This window comes from Sinohyriopsis cumingii, chromosome 6, assembly GCF_028554795.1.
Source record: "Sinohyriopsis cumingii isolate HCF-2022 chromosome 6, ASM2855479v2, whole genome shotgun sequence".
Lineage (NCBI taxonomy): Eukaryota > Metazoa > Mollusca > Bivalvia > Unionida > Unionidae > Sinohyriopsis > Sinohyriopsis cumingii.
Genome location: NC_142966.1, coordinates 60,924,930 through 60,942,563, shown reverse-complemented (window position 1 = coordinate 60,942,563; position 17,634 = coordinate 60,924,930). Strand labels below are relative to the sequence as shown.

The 17,634-nt window shown below is 33.7% G+C and overlaps 1 protein-coding gene across 1 annotated transcript; it reads right to left on the bottom strand.

The window, feature by feature from the left end:
- Window positions 1–4,481: 4,481 nt before the first annotated feature.
- LOC149797055 (uncharacterized) lies at window positions 4,482–15,714 on the bottom strand. Its single transcript, XM_089960330.1, has 8 exons — window positions 15,462–15,714; window positions 13,902–14,261; window positions 11,429–11,719; window positions 10,450–10,749; window positions 8,470–8,574; window positions 6,963–7,109; window positions 6,108–6,212; window positions 4,482–5,284 (listed from the first exon to the last, which is right to left on the bottom strand). Exons 1-8 carry the CDS (start codon window positions 15,520–15,522, stop codon window positions 5,148–5,150), a joined length of 1,506 nt encoding a protein of 501 aa, XP_089816456.1. The 5' UTR covers window positions 15,523–15,714; the 3' UTR covers window positions 4,482–5,147.
- Window positions 15,715–17,634: the final 1,920 nt, after the last annotated feature.

Below are 17,634 nucleotides of genomic sequence, written 5' to 3'. Positions count from 1 at the left end.
TAATATTTTAGTCTTTCATGATTTCGTTCTCTAACATTTGTTGTTGTTTTTAAAAGCCATATTAATATTTTATTGTACTTTCTCTCTTCTTTGAACACATCCACTATTATTAATATTTTGTACGGTTTTTGATACAAAGCTAACATTTTACTTTAATTCCATTGTTAAACATATCTTGCAATACCATTTAAAAATAAATTTAGTTGCCAAAATTATTTGCAAATACATTTTTAGTACTGACTAACATATCAGTACTATAAGGGTTTAACTTTGTTATCTAACTTTTTACAAACTCTTCTCTTGTTCATCTAAAACTTATTTATGTCGTGTTTGCAATATCAGATGATTTAGAAAATTGGCACACCACTCTTCCGAATTGAACCGGCAGCTTTTATAATCACCAATCTTTACATCACTAACATCTTCATGAAACCTTTAATATAGTAGTTACAATTTTTTCCTATTTAAAAATAACACATCTTTCTAATGGGTGAAATAATTTGCACATTGTTTTGCGTAATTTAGTTTATATTATGTGCTAAACTTTTGTCCGTGATTGAAGGATGTGGATGGAGTGTTTGCATACCTGAAATTTGTCATAATTGTAAGTGGTACACAAGATATTTACTCAAATTTGAGTTCAATGTCTTTTTTACGAGTTAGTTGAATTTTTCATGGAAACGATTATTTTCCAGTACATTCTATTGCATAATTGATCAATACTTATGTTATATTGTTACGTCTTTAGGCTCGAATAAACAGTAACACAGAAAGAGTGAAAACAATTTAACAAATAATTTATTTTCCTGGAAAAATTCTTTAAAAATGAAAAAAGTGGAAGAACTTACGCTTTCAAGAATCAAATTCAAAAATAATCTAAGAATGAATAATCCATGAATTATTTTGCAAAAGTCCTAGTAACACATGTTCCAATAATTTCAAGTTCGAATCCTGATGGAAAATCAAAGATGGATGACGATGACGTATGCTGTAGTCAATACTTTGCTTAGCTACAGTTCCTTGTAGAAATATAAATAATGGTACTCCGGTGCTGGAAATCCAAATTAAATTTGAAAGCAAATGTCTTTGCAAAATATTTCCGGAGAAAAAAGAATTAATCTTTTTGAAATCCAACTGAACTGAAGAAAATTAGAACTATAAATCTGGCTACAACAAAATAACTTGACATCAGTATAAAAGGCCCTAAACTGAGAGAGACCTCTCAAAAACAAAGGTTATATTGGAATATAAGATGCAGTTTCGAAATTCCCCCAAGTTGCGAAATCAGAATGAGGGTCACGTACACAGAATATGGCCTTGATTAGACCAATATTTTCTCTAAAATAAAAAATAAAAATGTTGTTTTCATCTTAAACCATGTAGGCCCATCATGACCTTGGAAACAACCAATCATTTTAAAATAAAATAGAACTTTGTTTACTAATTTTGAATCAAGATCAGCATCCAGGCCAGCACCTGATGTTTATGAAAAGAATGATTTAAGTCAACCAATTGTCTGGAAAAATATCATCTCTAGGGAATAAATTTACTTTATAATAGCATATAATAGAATTAAAAAATTAAAACTGACAAACAATTAAATTGAAATAAATATGAATTAAATCAGATATACGTAACAATATATGTTCAGATCAGTCTCTGGATTTCGTTTGTTGTCAGAGTTTAAAGTTGTGTTAAAATATAATTCGGGAGGAATTTTTTTTTTGACTCATTCATTGGAATTGCTAAGTGCTCACTGACATTTGGATTAACACATTCTTTTGCAATTATTGAGAACTCATTCAACGACATTCTGGATTGAATCAATGTGGTACATCTGTGCATTCAAGTATTACGACTATATGGTCTTAAACTAACAGAGAAGCAAGAAAATAACAAATAATTTAATTCTTTAAAATACAAAGTGAAAATTTAAATGGAACTTAAGTATTCTGAATTAAATCCCATATAATACTAAATGTTCTATCACAAGTCCAAAAGTATAGAATTTTCCAAGTGAATAAAGGTCTTGATTGAGAAGATATACCAACGGCATTCAATGAGCTGAATTACCAATAGTCTTGTTGTATAACAATGATATAACCCATAATGTCTTTGAGTGATGCACGGAACCGTGATGGAGTTTTGAGTGAGGTATTAATCCACACCGAACGTATTAAGCTGTTTCATGGTGACTGAGTGTGTGGCTTCGATTCCCATTCATCGTAAATTCTAATAATGTCGCATGGGGCTTCATTCGGTGTGCATAAATGCGTGAGGGAATGAGGCTTTTTCTCCTCCCTCACACAAACGACTATAACTCAAGATTTATTGCAGTCGTACCATTCAACGTCGACCAAATAAGAGGAATGAGCATCCATAATATGGTCGGTCGGTTAAGTGACACCTTAGTGAATCTGGATTATGTGCAACATGTCCTAGGTCAAGTGGAAGATGTGGAATTATCTACAAATAGGAGAGCTTTCAAGAGGGGAATATATCATTTCAAATAAGCAAAAGAATTAATACTCTTTTTGCTGGAGGAAGAAGTGGAGAAAGAAAACACTTGGTTGAGAGGATGAAAAAGAATGGACAATACAACTTGTTCCTTCAATGGAAACAACAGCAGAAGCCTGAGCCCCTCATTTCACTAACTATCCTCGCTTTTCCCTTCAAGTATACATTAATCCTTAGAGTTGGAAGAAATGGAGTAGATCAATCTGTGGAGCTAGATGTGAGAGATATAGTCACTAAGAAAGTGTTGTGACATAAGCCAAACAGTGTTGTGACATAAGCCAAACGGCCCTTAACAGGGCCAGTTACATATCCGGATAAAAGGTAAACTAACAAGTTTGCCAAAATATGTTTATATTTGGTTGCTTGTGTATGTCTCTGTATTTCAACTAAATAAACACCCTTCTCTTATAAACAAAATGTGTGTTCGTGTGTGAGGGTATAGTAGTGTGTTTATAAACACTTACTACCTTTGTGTGTGATAGTGTTTATTCTAAATTTGGTATATATTTTGTGTTTGTCTTTGTTTCTGAGGAACATAACTCCCTTGTCAAAGAATATGAATGTTTGCATATCGTAAAGTGTCCTTGTAAATAAAGAGAACTAGTTTCTTTTATGTCCACGCTATGTTTATTTTTAGATCATTTGGCCTTCCGTGTAGTGTGGATTGCATATTGTGTGCGAGATGCATTCGATCACGTCCGTGTTTCATGAATATAAAGCGACGCGACCGTTATATATAACGTTACAACTTACATCGAAAACCGTAAGTATTTTCACATTTGGCAGTGGAACTGCAGGGGACTAATAATAAATGTCCCCTAATTAATAATCAAACCAAACAGTGAAGTACGCAAACTTGATATTATGTACAGTCTGGAAACGCACCTCAATCCGGACACTAAGTTGTTTACCATGATCCCTGGATATTCGACATTCGTCAAATGCCGCACTAATGTAAATAAGGGAAGACGATTGACCATTATTGTTAGATACATGCTTCCAAGAGTTATTCAAGGGAGTATCCAATCACAAATCAACGCAGATGAATCCTTAGAATACCAATCGGTTATGGTCAGAATATTAAATCCCGAACTTGAATTTTTCAATATTTATGACCCAAGAGGTTAAACACAACAGCCATCGATGCTTAAAAATCAATGTTAAGTAACCAAGGGACACGAACTATTATCTGCGGATACTTTAACGTGCACAGCGGCCAGTGGGGAAAAAAAACAGATTCAAACCGGAAAACGGAGAGTTATACGCAGTTGATCTTTCGACATGCTCACATGATAGACCAATTGGCGGAATGGAAAGTAGTCCACACCTATATTATAGGAAGTGATCACTTTACAATCATCATCACTCTCAACATCTCCGATTTGGTTAATAATTCAACTAAGTCACACAAACTGAGGTACGATAAAGTGGACTGGACGGCATTCTGCACCATGAGTGATGAGTTAACTGGAGACCATTTAAGATGGACATAAATCAGAAACTTTCAATCAAAATACTACTCACAAATTGTTATATGTGTTTATCTATAGTGTCTGTAAGTGTTTGTTCGTTTTGCATATTGCCATTACTATTCCAGTTTATCCCCATAAACCCCATGGTCACTATAAGCGCGTGTGTCCCTTTTAAACCTACTGTCCCTATAAACCCATTCCCATCTTCAACCCATGGACAAATTTTACATAGTATTTCCAGTTTGTCCCACAAATTGCCCCACCCATGTAAGTATATGGCCTAATACTGACGTTCGTTTGTCCCCTGAGTGTTCCATACAACTACTTGTGATGAGACAAGCTGATCAAATATGACTTACCGAAATAAGAACAAACATATAAAGACACTTAAATAACACAGTACGCAAAGGAATCGACGACAGAATAAGACAGTGACAAATATGTAAGGCAAGATTTATTTAAAAAATATATGCCAAACATTGGCCTTTGCAATACACCGGATCTTTGCAGATACACCTAGCAAGGCGCTATTTCTTTTTAAGCACTGCCGACTGTAACAATTACTGTGAAAACTGTTTTATTAAAACGTTTCCGGGTTTAAGTTTGTCAACTGTGGTAAAGTTCACAACATGGGTAGAGTGGAAGGGTATTGACTCCAGCAAGGTCCTAAGCCAAACAACACATACAATTGTTTAATTTTACTAAATTCCATCATAAATTAAAGTGGCTCCTCTACCTTTTTGATGCTGGGCTGGGGCGGCAGAAACCTAAGAATATCGCTGATAGTAAGTTCTACTCTATATTTCTGAATACTGACCACTTTCTGAGTCGAACTGCAATTTTGATAGAAAGGAAAACAAATAAGGTAAATATTTCTAAAGACGAATGCCGATGGTGTTTTTTTCTATTATTAGAATAAATCGTTTTGATATTAACTAAACCATTTCAGTCTACCGTAATCCCCCACTCCCCATATCCCAATACTAACATTGATAGAAACGAATAAACCATTTAGATGATTCCTGCAGCATGAACAAAATTGTGGGTTTCCATTTCTAAAATGGTTTTGGTTATAAGTTCCACATATTCTTTGATTTGCATTTTCTGCAATTGGCACATAAAAAATAATTTTCAAATGTTTCATTTTCATTGTCCTCTTTAGTTATAAGCTGTGTTGGATTGAGGAACTGAACCACCAGTCATCTCATGGTTGTTTACAGGCATCGATGGAGATCTTATCATTATAGAAGGCGTAGCAAAAGAAGCGCTTTTGCGCTCTTCTTCAAGACGTTGTACTACAAATAAAATAAAAAATCCTCTTTTTCAAAATATTCCAACATTCAAAATCTTAAGTCAAGAAAACGTGGCATAATGATTGGTAATGAATTTTGTGAAAGGTATGATATTAATTTATAAGGAATTATGTTGATTGTATATGGCGTTAGTGATGAAAAGGCTTTGTACGTAGCACCTGAAGACAGCTCTAAGGCGAATATTTAAATCGTGGTATTTTCCAAAAGCGTTCAAAGTTAGTATCCTAACATAATGAATGTCTCTTTTAATTTCTCTGTACAAATATCACTGCAAATATAAATATCAAGGGATGTGAAAATATGAAATCGACGAAAACAATGTTAGGTATCCAAACATACAGGTGCTGTGAAAACAATGTTAGGTATCCATACATACAGGTGCTGTGAAAACAATGTTAGGTATCCATACATACAGGTACTTTGACAAACAGTGCTAGGTATCTATCTATACATACAGGTACTTTGACAAACAATGCTAGGTATCCACACATATAGATACTGTTACAAACAATGCTAGATATCCATATATACAGGTACTTACAAACAAATACTTGGTATGCATACAAGCCGGTACTATGACAAACAGTGCTATGTAGCCACACATTTAGGTAATGTGACAAACAATGTTATGTAGCCATACATTTAGGTAATGTGACAAACATTGCTATATAGCCATACATTTAGGTAGTGTGACAAACAATGCACACAAGTCTAAATCGGAATCTCTTCTAAGTACATATATCATTTAGATAAATATACAAAACATGGCATGGAAAGTGTGTTTGTACGTTTAACTCATATGTACCTGCTTCCAAGCTAGAGATGAGCTTGCGCAGAATCCATATCAGACAGCCTACCATCACCATTATCACACCGACCGCTCCAGTGGCGACAGACAAGACATACAAGGCTACAGCAAATATATATATATATATATATATATATATATATATATATATATATATATATATATATATATATATATATATATATATATATATATATATATATATATATCCCCTTCGTTCAGAATTGTTGTTAATATGTAATGCTTAGCCGAACAGGTCACACCTTGCTAAAATATTAATTACAAGCACTTTATATACAAGATATACAGTATAATGTAATTAATGGTTATTTATTGAATACTGTACTCAGATGTGCTAAAGATAAAGAACTTTGAGCTTGTAAGCAAATATATCAGATACTTATATGATTGTGACAATGCTGTGTACAGGAAGATTATACATGTGATCAAAATGACAATAGTTATATAACAATAAAAGCTAATTATTCGCAAAAAATCTCATGTCCTGCGCCAGAATTATTCCTGTTATTTTGTAATGCGCTAATTATTGTAAATATCTGAAAAGGAATTATATTTGATTTACGCCTCAAATGAAACCAGTATTTTTATCAAAAGAAAGCTGCTTTTATGAATATAAAATTCACAAATTTTGGATTATGGTATAAGTTGACGCATCATTATTTTGTAACCGCAAAAACATACACTACAGATTATCTGTACCTATATTCCTCTATTTATCTATCAATTGGCAAGATCACAGCTCCATGGCAACCATATCTCTATTCAAATGCTTCAGGTACCAAGCGAAACAAGTTCAAGTAATTTAGTATTCACTTACAATATAACACTTACATGAAAAACTTTGGACTGCAAGTGTTGTTGGTTGAACAGCGAGCGATACTGATTCAGTAATTGGTTGATCAGGATGCAGCGTTGTTGAACTTTCATTTACAGAAGTAACTGAACCTTTGGCTAAAATCACAGCTTTAGGAGTTGATTCTGCAATGAGTAGATTTTGATACAGTACTTGGTTTACCGTCATGTAACAACTCGACTGAAAACATTACATTAGCAATTCAGATTCCAGATGCCATAGCATTAAAAGAAAGTATTTGGAGAAACAAAACAAAATTATATATATACTTACTCCCTGATAAAACTTTATATCAAGGGATTCGGTGACTATATTAGCAATTGTCACCGCCTACATTGCATTAATATAATGACACAGTATTAAACGAAATTATGTAACCCAGCACATGGAATGACGAAATTCAGATTCAGATGATGTATTATTACATGCAGTGATTTGAAGAAACAAACGGAATAAGAGAATTCTAATTCAAAAGTATATCCTATTATGGTGAGACATGTTGCAACATTACATTTTATTTAACATGGAATAAACTGACGTACAAGAAAACGCAATTATTACACAAACATGTCTGAGTCGTTTGTATTTTAATATGTTATCTTTATCTTAATATTTTATTTAATATCAGTAAAGGCGTATTCGTGAATACGTTGAAGTATATTAAACTCTACTGTGGGCATTACGATCTTGTTTTTAAATTTGTATATTTGAACTCAGATACAATCTATCAGTCACCCTTCATTGATATTTTCATGCATCTTGTGCTAAAATTGGGTTTATTCAAGTCATTCGAAGTTAGTACTTTTTTCTTCTCAAAACACTCATAATTATGTAACATTGTTAAAGCAAAGAAGCAGCCATTCATTTGTTCACTTGTTCATTTCTTTAAAAATCGGTACTCTTGAAAGCTTTCGCCCACAAATGTTCAAAACACATGGAAACGAAGATTGTGTTTTTCAAATGATGTAGTAGTCGTGGGTCAGTATAACGACAGGAAATTATACTCCGCCTCCCAGAGAACCCACTTCACTTTCAGGACTTAATGTTCTTCATTGATGGATCTAGGTTTGTTGAAGCCTTGGAAGTGGGCTTAGTGCAACCTAGAAGGGGTGGTTGTTAGCAAACAAAAATACAAACAAAAAAGCAACAATGCATACACACTCTATTTTGTGGGTCAAGTTCACTTTATGCTGATTGGAAAAATTAAAGGTTCGCCTCTAAGAGGTTCACAGGTTATCCTGTGCTAGGTAGAATGGTTTCAATGGACGAAGCACTTAGATTTAGCGCTGATAGCTCTACAATTCCGCCTGTGTATTGATGGTTTTCGGTATTATTTCATTTTGTGTTTTATAACTCAATCAAGCGTCACTAATCTTTTTTATACACAACATGAAAATAGTATTAATGCTTAAGAAAAAAAAGCTTTAGGCGAGAATTACAATATATAATCACTTGGCCTCACTGTATTTAAAAATGATACTGTACCTGGTTGACAAGAGTATCCTTTGGTTGAAACGTTAGGTAACGGAGTCAGAGTGGAACCTATATTTACTGTTGTAACAAAATTAGTAGCTCTTGTGATATCAGTATCTGTGGATATATAAACGAAAGTAATACATAATATAAAAATACAGTGATATACAATTCAATCAATTATAATTGCATGCAAGAAAATGTGTCTTTTGAACCTATTTTAAAATGTGATTCTCGTCCTTTTAGTATTCTATGGTCCTCCAAAATATCTCCACGGTAAATCCATGTGTTCAGATTACCCCAGTCGGTAGAGTAATAAAGAAGTTTGACAGAGATCTTGAGATAGAAAGCTAAAGAAGATAGGATATTTCTCATTCATTTCTCTTTCTCAAGTTGATTCGAATAACATCTCTTCTTTACACATACATCTTTCATATTTTTAAGTATATTGCTTTAATTACTGAAAGAAAATAGAGACATAAGGTTGTGATATAGTAACATATTTCCTTCTGACATCATGTGCAACGCTATAAGTGATTAAGAGTTTAATTTTCGGGGACTGGTTCCTGAGATTTTATTTGGTACATTCTTTTACCTTAAAAAAATAACCTAATATAAATTGATTATTAAAAAGTAAATAATATTATTTTTAAAAATCACAGCCCCAGAGCAAATAAAAGGGTCATCTCAAAGAGTTTCACATATTATCATGTGCTCAGGTAGGAAGGTATCAATAGACGAGCACTTGGCTCTATCGATAATAGCTCTAACATTCCGCTTGTACATTGAACAACATATGATATTATTTATGACGTGAGAAACTTAGTAAATATTCGTTAAGATATAAAAGTTATGATTTGTGCTTAGGAAGTTGAAAATCATGGTCCTGGCATAATGGTGGCCCCGAGTGGTTGAGTGGTCTAAAGTGCTCTCCGTTACGGATCACTGCCATCTCACCTCTGTCTGCGTGGGTTCGAATCTAAGATTCGGCTAACGTGGGTATGTAAGAAAGCTTGCCAGTAGCTTCTCGTGGGTCGGTGGTTCTTTCCGGGGTTTTCCTGGGTTCTTCCTCCACTATTAATATTGGCCGCCATGCATGGCCTATCGTGTGCTGAAATACGGCGTTGAACCCCACAACAACAACAACAACAACTTGGCATAATGACCGTTCCATCAGTTAATGGATAAAAGACGCACAAGACTTGGTATTCATGACAGGGTATATAGGATATAAGAAACATTTTCTGTTGTTCATTGGTTTTCTTTGTGAAAGAAGGCGCAAGCATGTTATAAATTGTATTCGTTAACCTACGCTGCTTGAAACTACCGTTATAAACTGAAAGTCATTGTATACTGTGCTACTAGGCATTTTGACAGACTTGTAAAATGGGACGTATCTTATTGAGACGGGATAGCCGTTGGACTTAATATTCCTTTCTATGCTATTTGTATTGACCCTGAGACTACTGGTCATAGTCTCACCCATTCTATTTGCGCCATCGGACGTCAGTCTTGCCCATGCTTCATATTGCTGCGATAATATCACGACTGCCCATATTTTCCATATTTCGCAGTGGTATAATATATTTTCACGATCACGTCATTTTGACCTGTGCAGTAAACGTTAGTTCATACTTTATTTGGACACTCTCAATTTTGTATTTCGCCTTAAGCGAGGGGTACAAAAAGAAATGTTTGGAATTCTAGGTAACTCGCCTTGGATTTTAGTTATTCGCTGAAATTTACAAAGGTATTACATTTCAAAGACTTAGGAGCAAATGGAGGTATTTAAAAGGCATTTTATGAAATTATCATTCCTATACCATCAATATTTGCCTCGTTAACACAGGCAAGAAAAAAATATGAAATAGGCGTATATATTTCAACTTGTGCTAACAATTTATTCTTCAGAAAAGTTTGTGTATATCGTTAAGTGAATTATATCAAATATATCTACCCTTATTTGCTATAAAATTCCTTACTCCTTCTTACTTTGTACAATCAGCTCTTTTCGACCGGTCAAAATATTTCCATGAAGTGTTTCAATGGTATAGAAGCCCGAGTCTGAATGCTTTACTTTCAGCAAAGCAAATGATACATAATTTGGTATATTCCCAAAGTCTGATACACGTTGCTGGAAATTACTCTTAATTCGTAGACTGTTGTTAGGATGCAAGATCATCATGACTTCCTTATTTGGGTGTAAAATCCGTAGTGTACGGCTCTGTCCTTGTTCCTTGTAAAACCATCCAATCCTCACATTTTCTCCAATAATGGCAAAAGTGGGTCGATCTATAAATAAATAAACGTATCCTTTTTACTTATCTGTAACATGATGTTGATAATAAACCAATTCACATTTTGCCCGCTTTTACAAATAATGTTTTTGCACGCAGCGGAGAGCTCCAGAAGCTTCCAGGTCATCCTGAGTAATGATCTCCGTTTGGAAGACATTTTGACAATAAAAGACAGAAATAGCTTATGTTAGATATGTTATGTAAATGTTTATGCCTACTATAAATTAGACTGAAGTCTTGCTTTTTGTGCTTAAACAACTTGAATGATGAATCTCAATTAACACCTTAATGACGACAATGTATTTTATTTCCACCGAGTTATACCTTCTACAAAGGGACGCCACTCGTATCCACCTTCAGATAAATGTCAATAGGTGAGTTTCATCCTGTTTTGTAAAGCCTTTATATTTTGTCATAAAGTCGACAGTACCAAAACTCTCGAGACATTATCTTTTGAATGTTATTGAAATAAGATATCGGATGTTTTAACAAACATATGCATATTCGACTTTAATATTGCAAATTCTTTTAGCAGATGGTATTGCACTGTTTATAAGCAAGAGTGATCTAAATTGGGATGTTTAGAGTCAGTCCTCAAATGTTTATGTTCCGATTTCGGAGAGATTTGTTTTATACAAGAATTTGTTTAGTTTCTTTTTAAATTGTTGAAGTACCTTTAATCTCAAGAAAACGACGACTACTCTCTTTAGTGTGATGGACCACTTTGTAGAGTCCAGCATCCCTCTGTGTCACGTTCTGTATAATAATCATGTTCTTCTTACTGAAATTGTCGTTGGTACAATTAAGTCGACCATAAAGTTGTGTATTTGTCCTCACAGCACACTCATATCCAGCCAAGTATGCAACTGTCTGTTCATAGTGATATAAAGTGGATATCTCTGATACTTTCTCAAAATCCACGACGATGTTATCTCCAACGTTACCTCGGCTGGCTTCATCTCGTTCTGAGTAAGAGTAAATCGGACGAATTAAAATAAATACTAGGCATATTATCTCATAAAGACACGAGGAAAGAGCCACTGAGATTAAAAGAACAATTAGAGGAATATAACAATTAACCAATGGAAAATGATTTTTTTTAAAGAAGCTTTACATATTCTGGGTAATACAGAGGAGAAAGATAAAAAATTAAAAAGAGGAAGAATGAAAAAAAGTGTGAAATGGTGCACTTCCATTTTTACTTTTCGCTGGTAAGTTCAGGGAGTTGAAAGAGTGCGAGGGGAATTCACCGCCGCAAACTGAATAAGAATAAGTTGGGTTTATATCCACTGTGTCTGAGATGGCAAAACTTTCTGATTTCATCAGAAGGTTGAGAGTGGAGTATTTCTTTTCATTGTAACTGTGGTATTTGGAACAAGTCTTCTGAAGAAATTAACCAAGAACTGGATTCTAATAAAGAAACATGATACAATTTATTTTATATCGTTAATACTAATCAGAAATTGGTTTAAATAATATTGACCCATTCCTTATCATATGATTCCATTCTGTTTATTTTGTATACATAACGGGAATGTGTCCAAGTTCTTTTATAGGGGTTAAACAAACTACTCTTATAAAATCTCATTATTAGATATCAATCTCTTTCTCTCAAAATAAGTTTACTTTTCTCCCAGTCGTTGAACAATTTGGGTCTCGACAAATACACAAACTTGGTTTACAAAGGTCACCAGTACTGCTGGCATGTTGAGGAAATTATTAGAACTAGCAAAACCTACTTCAGTTTCGTATATTCCTCTGCACATACATAAGTACAATTTCCGCTGTTTTTCAAAATACACTCAAGATAGTACAATGGTTGCATTATATAAAATGAATAGTACTCTTGACAATAGCAACTATAGGATGTAAGGGCTGTGTTCTTCCAACAACTTCCAAATTCCTAGAAAGAGTCATTTTCTGTCATTTGGTCAATGTTTTTCATACCTGCTTATCGGCCTTTTTAAGAAAGTTGAAGACTTGAGAATAATTACAACGTAGCAAAATGAACTGATCTTTCAACGGCTATTTAAAGTTTACCAGTTTAAATAACTTGCTGCTATCGGAAAAGATCCGTTATCGAAAAATGCTATGAGACTTACAGAACGTTATCATATAGGAAACACAGTTTAAAGACTTGGTGCAATAGTCAGCACCTTTCATGATGTATGTAAAGGAGATTAAGAAAGATCGAATCTCAAGATGGTTCAAATTAATATATATATATATATATATATATATATATATATATATATATATATATATATATATATATATATATATATATTAGCAGATTGTGGTCTTTATAATTAAGCAGCGGACAATACTTTATCATATACTGATCAAAATACTCCCCAGAAAAATTGAGCTAATCCGGGAGAGACCACTTAGGTTCATTTACGATGAATATGCAAGTTCATATGAAAATTTGCAAGCTAAACTAAATATATCATCTCTAAATATAGGGCAGCTAAGATCAGTTCCAATAAAGTTTTTTTTTAAGATCATAAATACGAAATTTCCAACTTATTTAAAAGAGAGTATACTATTAAACAAATTCTTTACTCCTTTTTGTATATAAATACAATAGAACTGCCCAGTTGTGAAAACATCAAAGTATGGTATTAATTATTTGACATATTTTGGAAGGGTAGTTGACTCGACGATTTGAAAGGATTGTTCTTAAAAGTATTTCTTAAATAAATTTGCTTCATCAATGATTGTGATATGACTGAAAAATTGCTAAAGCTGCGTTAAAAAAAATCCTAATCTCTCTCTCTCTCTCTCTCTCTCTCGCTCTCACACACACACACACACACACACACACACACACATATCAATGATTGTGTGAAGATATTCATTTTTGCATATCAAGGGCCACTACTCTTGAGTTCCTGTTCTGCCTGAAAAATGTTTTGGTAAGATCATTTTTAGCATAATTCTTTATCGTAATTTAATTTGTTAGTTAATATGAATAAGTCGTAGCATATGATGTGTTTTAGTGTTTGTACATAGGGTTTGCATTTTAGTTTTCAGCAGGTCCAATGTATGAATATTTTAGCAATGGCGGTATCAAGCTCAATATAATTTACGTTATCGTTGTGAAATCGGACAATAAATAAATGTTAATTGGCTTAGCATACGTACCAATGACGTTTAATTGAAAACTCCATGTACCATATTTCCTTTCAAAATCAGTCGATGATCCCACTTCAGTTCTGTGGAAGTGTTCTTCCAATTTGTACAGACCCTCATCTTTCCTGTTTATATTTTCAAACATTAAAGAAACTTCTTTTGAGGTAAAGTTGTATTTCAGAACTAATGAACCGAGCTGGACTGTTGTTTTTCTATCTTCAAGTCCACTGAAGAACCCACTCACTCGAGTAATGTTGCCAACTTTAAGACTGACGGACAGATTAGCACCAATCAACGACCACGTTCTTATGATGAATTTTGCTCCAGCTGTTGCATCCATTATGTCTGTGTCATCCCCAGAAAGAGTTCTTCCTGCAGGTAAAACAAATCTGGTAATTATGGATACAAAGAAAAACCAAGGGCCAAGATTCTCAAATAAATTAAAAAAATAATCAATTGCATAATAAAACAAATACACACACTTTCTCTCTCTCTCTCTCTCTCTCTCTCTCTCTCTCTCTCTCTTTATATATATATATATATATATATAGAGAGAGAGAGAGAGAGAGAGAGAGAGACAGACAGACAGACAGAGAAAAGAGAGAGACAGACAGACAGAGAAAAGAGAGAGAGACAGACAGACAGACAGAGAAAAGAGAGAGACAGAGAGAGAGAGAGGATGCGTTTATTTGATGATAGTAGATTTCTAAGCTGCTTAAAATCACTTTTTCCATAAATAATTATGCTTCATCTTGTTCAGGTTAACGCACATCATTCTGTATGATCCAGTGATACTAATTCGCCCTCCGTCTGCTGTATAATGTTAACTTCATACACAGAACACTCAAGTATGCAATGGCGTACACGAAATAAATTTATGGGGACCAAAGGAATACATATGCAGCTGCATGTATTTTAATAGTGTGTTCCGTTACACACTCTGAGTTTGCACAAAGAATAGGAAAATCAAACATGAGAGATAATTATACTCAAAATAGACAGAGTTTTAACTGTTTTCCCTATTTATTACGCGCGTACGCACACACACACACACACTATAATTTGTTTTTTATTTGATCTTTGGACAATAGCAACGTATGTTTCTATAATAAAATTTATATTCAATTTTTTCAGTCTAATAGTTTTAATTAATAATACCGATATAATTGTATCACGTGAGCATAAGTGTTTAACAAGATCCATAAAAAGGCAAAATATATAAAGGAGAAAAGCCCAACGTTATCAAGCAAAGCCATGATTTCAGTTCATTGCATTGCACTCACCCCCACCCCACCCCACCCCAAGCCTCTACACATGTTTTGGCCTACATCCGTTCAACTTAATAGCCTCTACTCCACCTCCAATAATTCTTCAACCGCCTCTACAGAGGTTCCAGTTTTCTGAAAAGCAAGAATACAGTTTAACCTGTTGCACGATATATAATGAGGAACAGTAAACGGTAAGTTCAAAGAAAAGTTTCTCTATTCGATAATATATGCTGGCACAGAAACCAATTCGAGAATCAGAATGATACATTTGTAATGAATTCAATATCTTTGGTTCATATTTTACCTTCTGCTCCTGATAATATGAGGAGGCAAATGAAAATATTCCACAAATTGTGTAAACTCATATTGTAATCCAAAACACTATCCAGAAATATAATTTTCTTATTTTGTTTGTTCGTCTTTCTGCGTTGCTCAGATTAAACTGAAAATGTAACCAGTCGATTATGATCTACCACAATTATTACTTACTATCTGATCACAAAATGATGACGATGATGATGATGATGATGAGGTCATGGGTTAGTAGATGAATCTACTGTTTTCATTTAAGACTGCAAACAGTTCTTGTATTTGCTAATGCATGAAAAACAGATTAATTTCACAACTACTTAACTGAATTAATTATTTCCTAATTAATGTCACTTGATTATGCAAGTTGATAAAGAAATCACTGAATCGTATTATTAAACTAAGTAAAATATGTACATTCCCAAATGATAGACTCTTCCAAATGGGATCCTCCACGTGACCTTTAACACACAAAGAATCAAGTACAAGAATAATAATCTGTTGCAGAACAAAGTTTATCATCTTCAATGAACAATAGTATTGTAATTGATTTCCTACTTAATATCACATGATTATGCAAGTTGGTAAACAAAGTACTGAATCGTAATATTAAACTCAGTAAAATATGCACATTCCCAGACAATAGCCTCTTCCAAATGGGATCCTACACGTGAACTTTAAAATATAAAAATATAAAAGTTCTCAATGAACAATAGTGTTTTGAACTATGTTTAGTGCTTCGATGTGACATCCGATGTATTGAATCAGCTATGATTAATTCTTTAATGCATGATTAAGCGAAGTAAAGAAGAATAGACATTATCTTTAACTGAAACTGGTTTAGAATAGGAAGCGCAATACTCTACCACTGTGTTCATATAATCTTATAGTATGCTCACAAACTGCCTTACTAAATAGGTATGTCCTAGCGTGATCGTTCAGAGAGAGAGAACACACTGTGTATGTTGTTGGTTTTTCTCCATCTCAGTAAGAAGAATTGATCTAGTGTAATCAAAGGTATTTTTTAAGAGTATCTCGGTAGTCTACAGTTCACTGAATCATCAGAGTACGTCATTCAAAATTATGTTATATAGAGTTGTTTGCAGTAATCCTATTCGATTTGCCTTTAAAATACATACATTGTACAAAAAGCAAATTGCTACCTTGATCAAGAGCCCTATTATAAAATAGGGTATAACCGAGTCGGAGATCACTATTTACCTCTCTGCTGTGATATTAATTCAAGCGGTAACGAATGAACACACACACACACACACACACACAGACTGACATCCCTCTTGGAATACCACTAAAGATTGTTCAGAACTGTATTCATTAGGTCTTGTGGTAGTAATTCTAAGTTGTTGTTGTTTTTTATACATTTTCACGTTGCATTCTAGTTCAATTGTACAAAGTTTGTTGCTTCTCACTCTTTGACTCTGTTACTTATGTTAAGACCATAGAATCGTAATAGTATATAACAGCGTGTGTGAGATTTGGAATTAAAGTATATTTAACAATTCTTCAGTCAAATCTCTACGATGTCATACAGAAAATAGGTCACAGTGATCAAGTTTTGGGCTTTATAGACGATCACGCACGATTCAACCAAATAGCAAACTTTATTGTAATCAGTGAAAAGGCATCAAAATTAATGACTGAAATCGATTTTTTTTTTCATTCTTTTGTAGTGTTAAAGTTAAATTACTTCCAAATTAGCTCGAGGAGTCGTTTCAGATGCAGTTTATAAAAATCAACTTGGAATTACTGCCAAGAGTCCTAATGAATGAAGTTCTGAACAATCTTTAGTGCTATTCCAAATGATTTCCAACGTTGAGGTGGTTGATGTATATGTAATGGCCAGTAGTCTTTAATGTAACAATGGCCTGAAGTGCACTGTTATGTCAACATTCATGTGTTGAATCCACTAATATAATCCAATGTTTTCTTGTATGAATTCACTTTAATTCCCAGTTATTGTCTCTTTCTAAAAATAGTATTGAGCACTTTGTACTTCCAGAGAATAACATATAATTTCTCCCAAATCAGAATCTTAATACAACAATATTAATGATTTTTGCCCAGATGTTATTGCAGGACTAAAAATGGTTTCCAGTAAGCAAGATTATACAAAAAATATTAAGACACAAAAGAATAACCCGGATAAC

Coding starts and splice junctions, on each gene's coding strand:
- LOC149797055 (XM_089960330.1), bottom strand. CDS start 15,522: ATGAGTTTACACAATTTGTGGAATATTTTCATTTGCCTCCTCATATTA. Junction 7,110..8,469: donor AGGATACTCTTGTCAACCAG/GTACAGTATCAT, acceptor TACTCATTGCAG/AATCAACTCCTAAAGCTGTG. Junction 6,213..6,962: donor TGCAGTCCAAAGTTTTTCAT/GTAAGTGTTATA, acceptor TATTTGCTGTAG/CCTTGTATGTCTTGTCTGTC.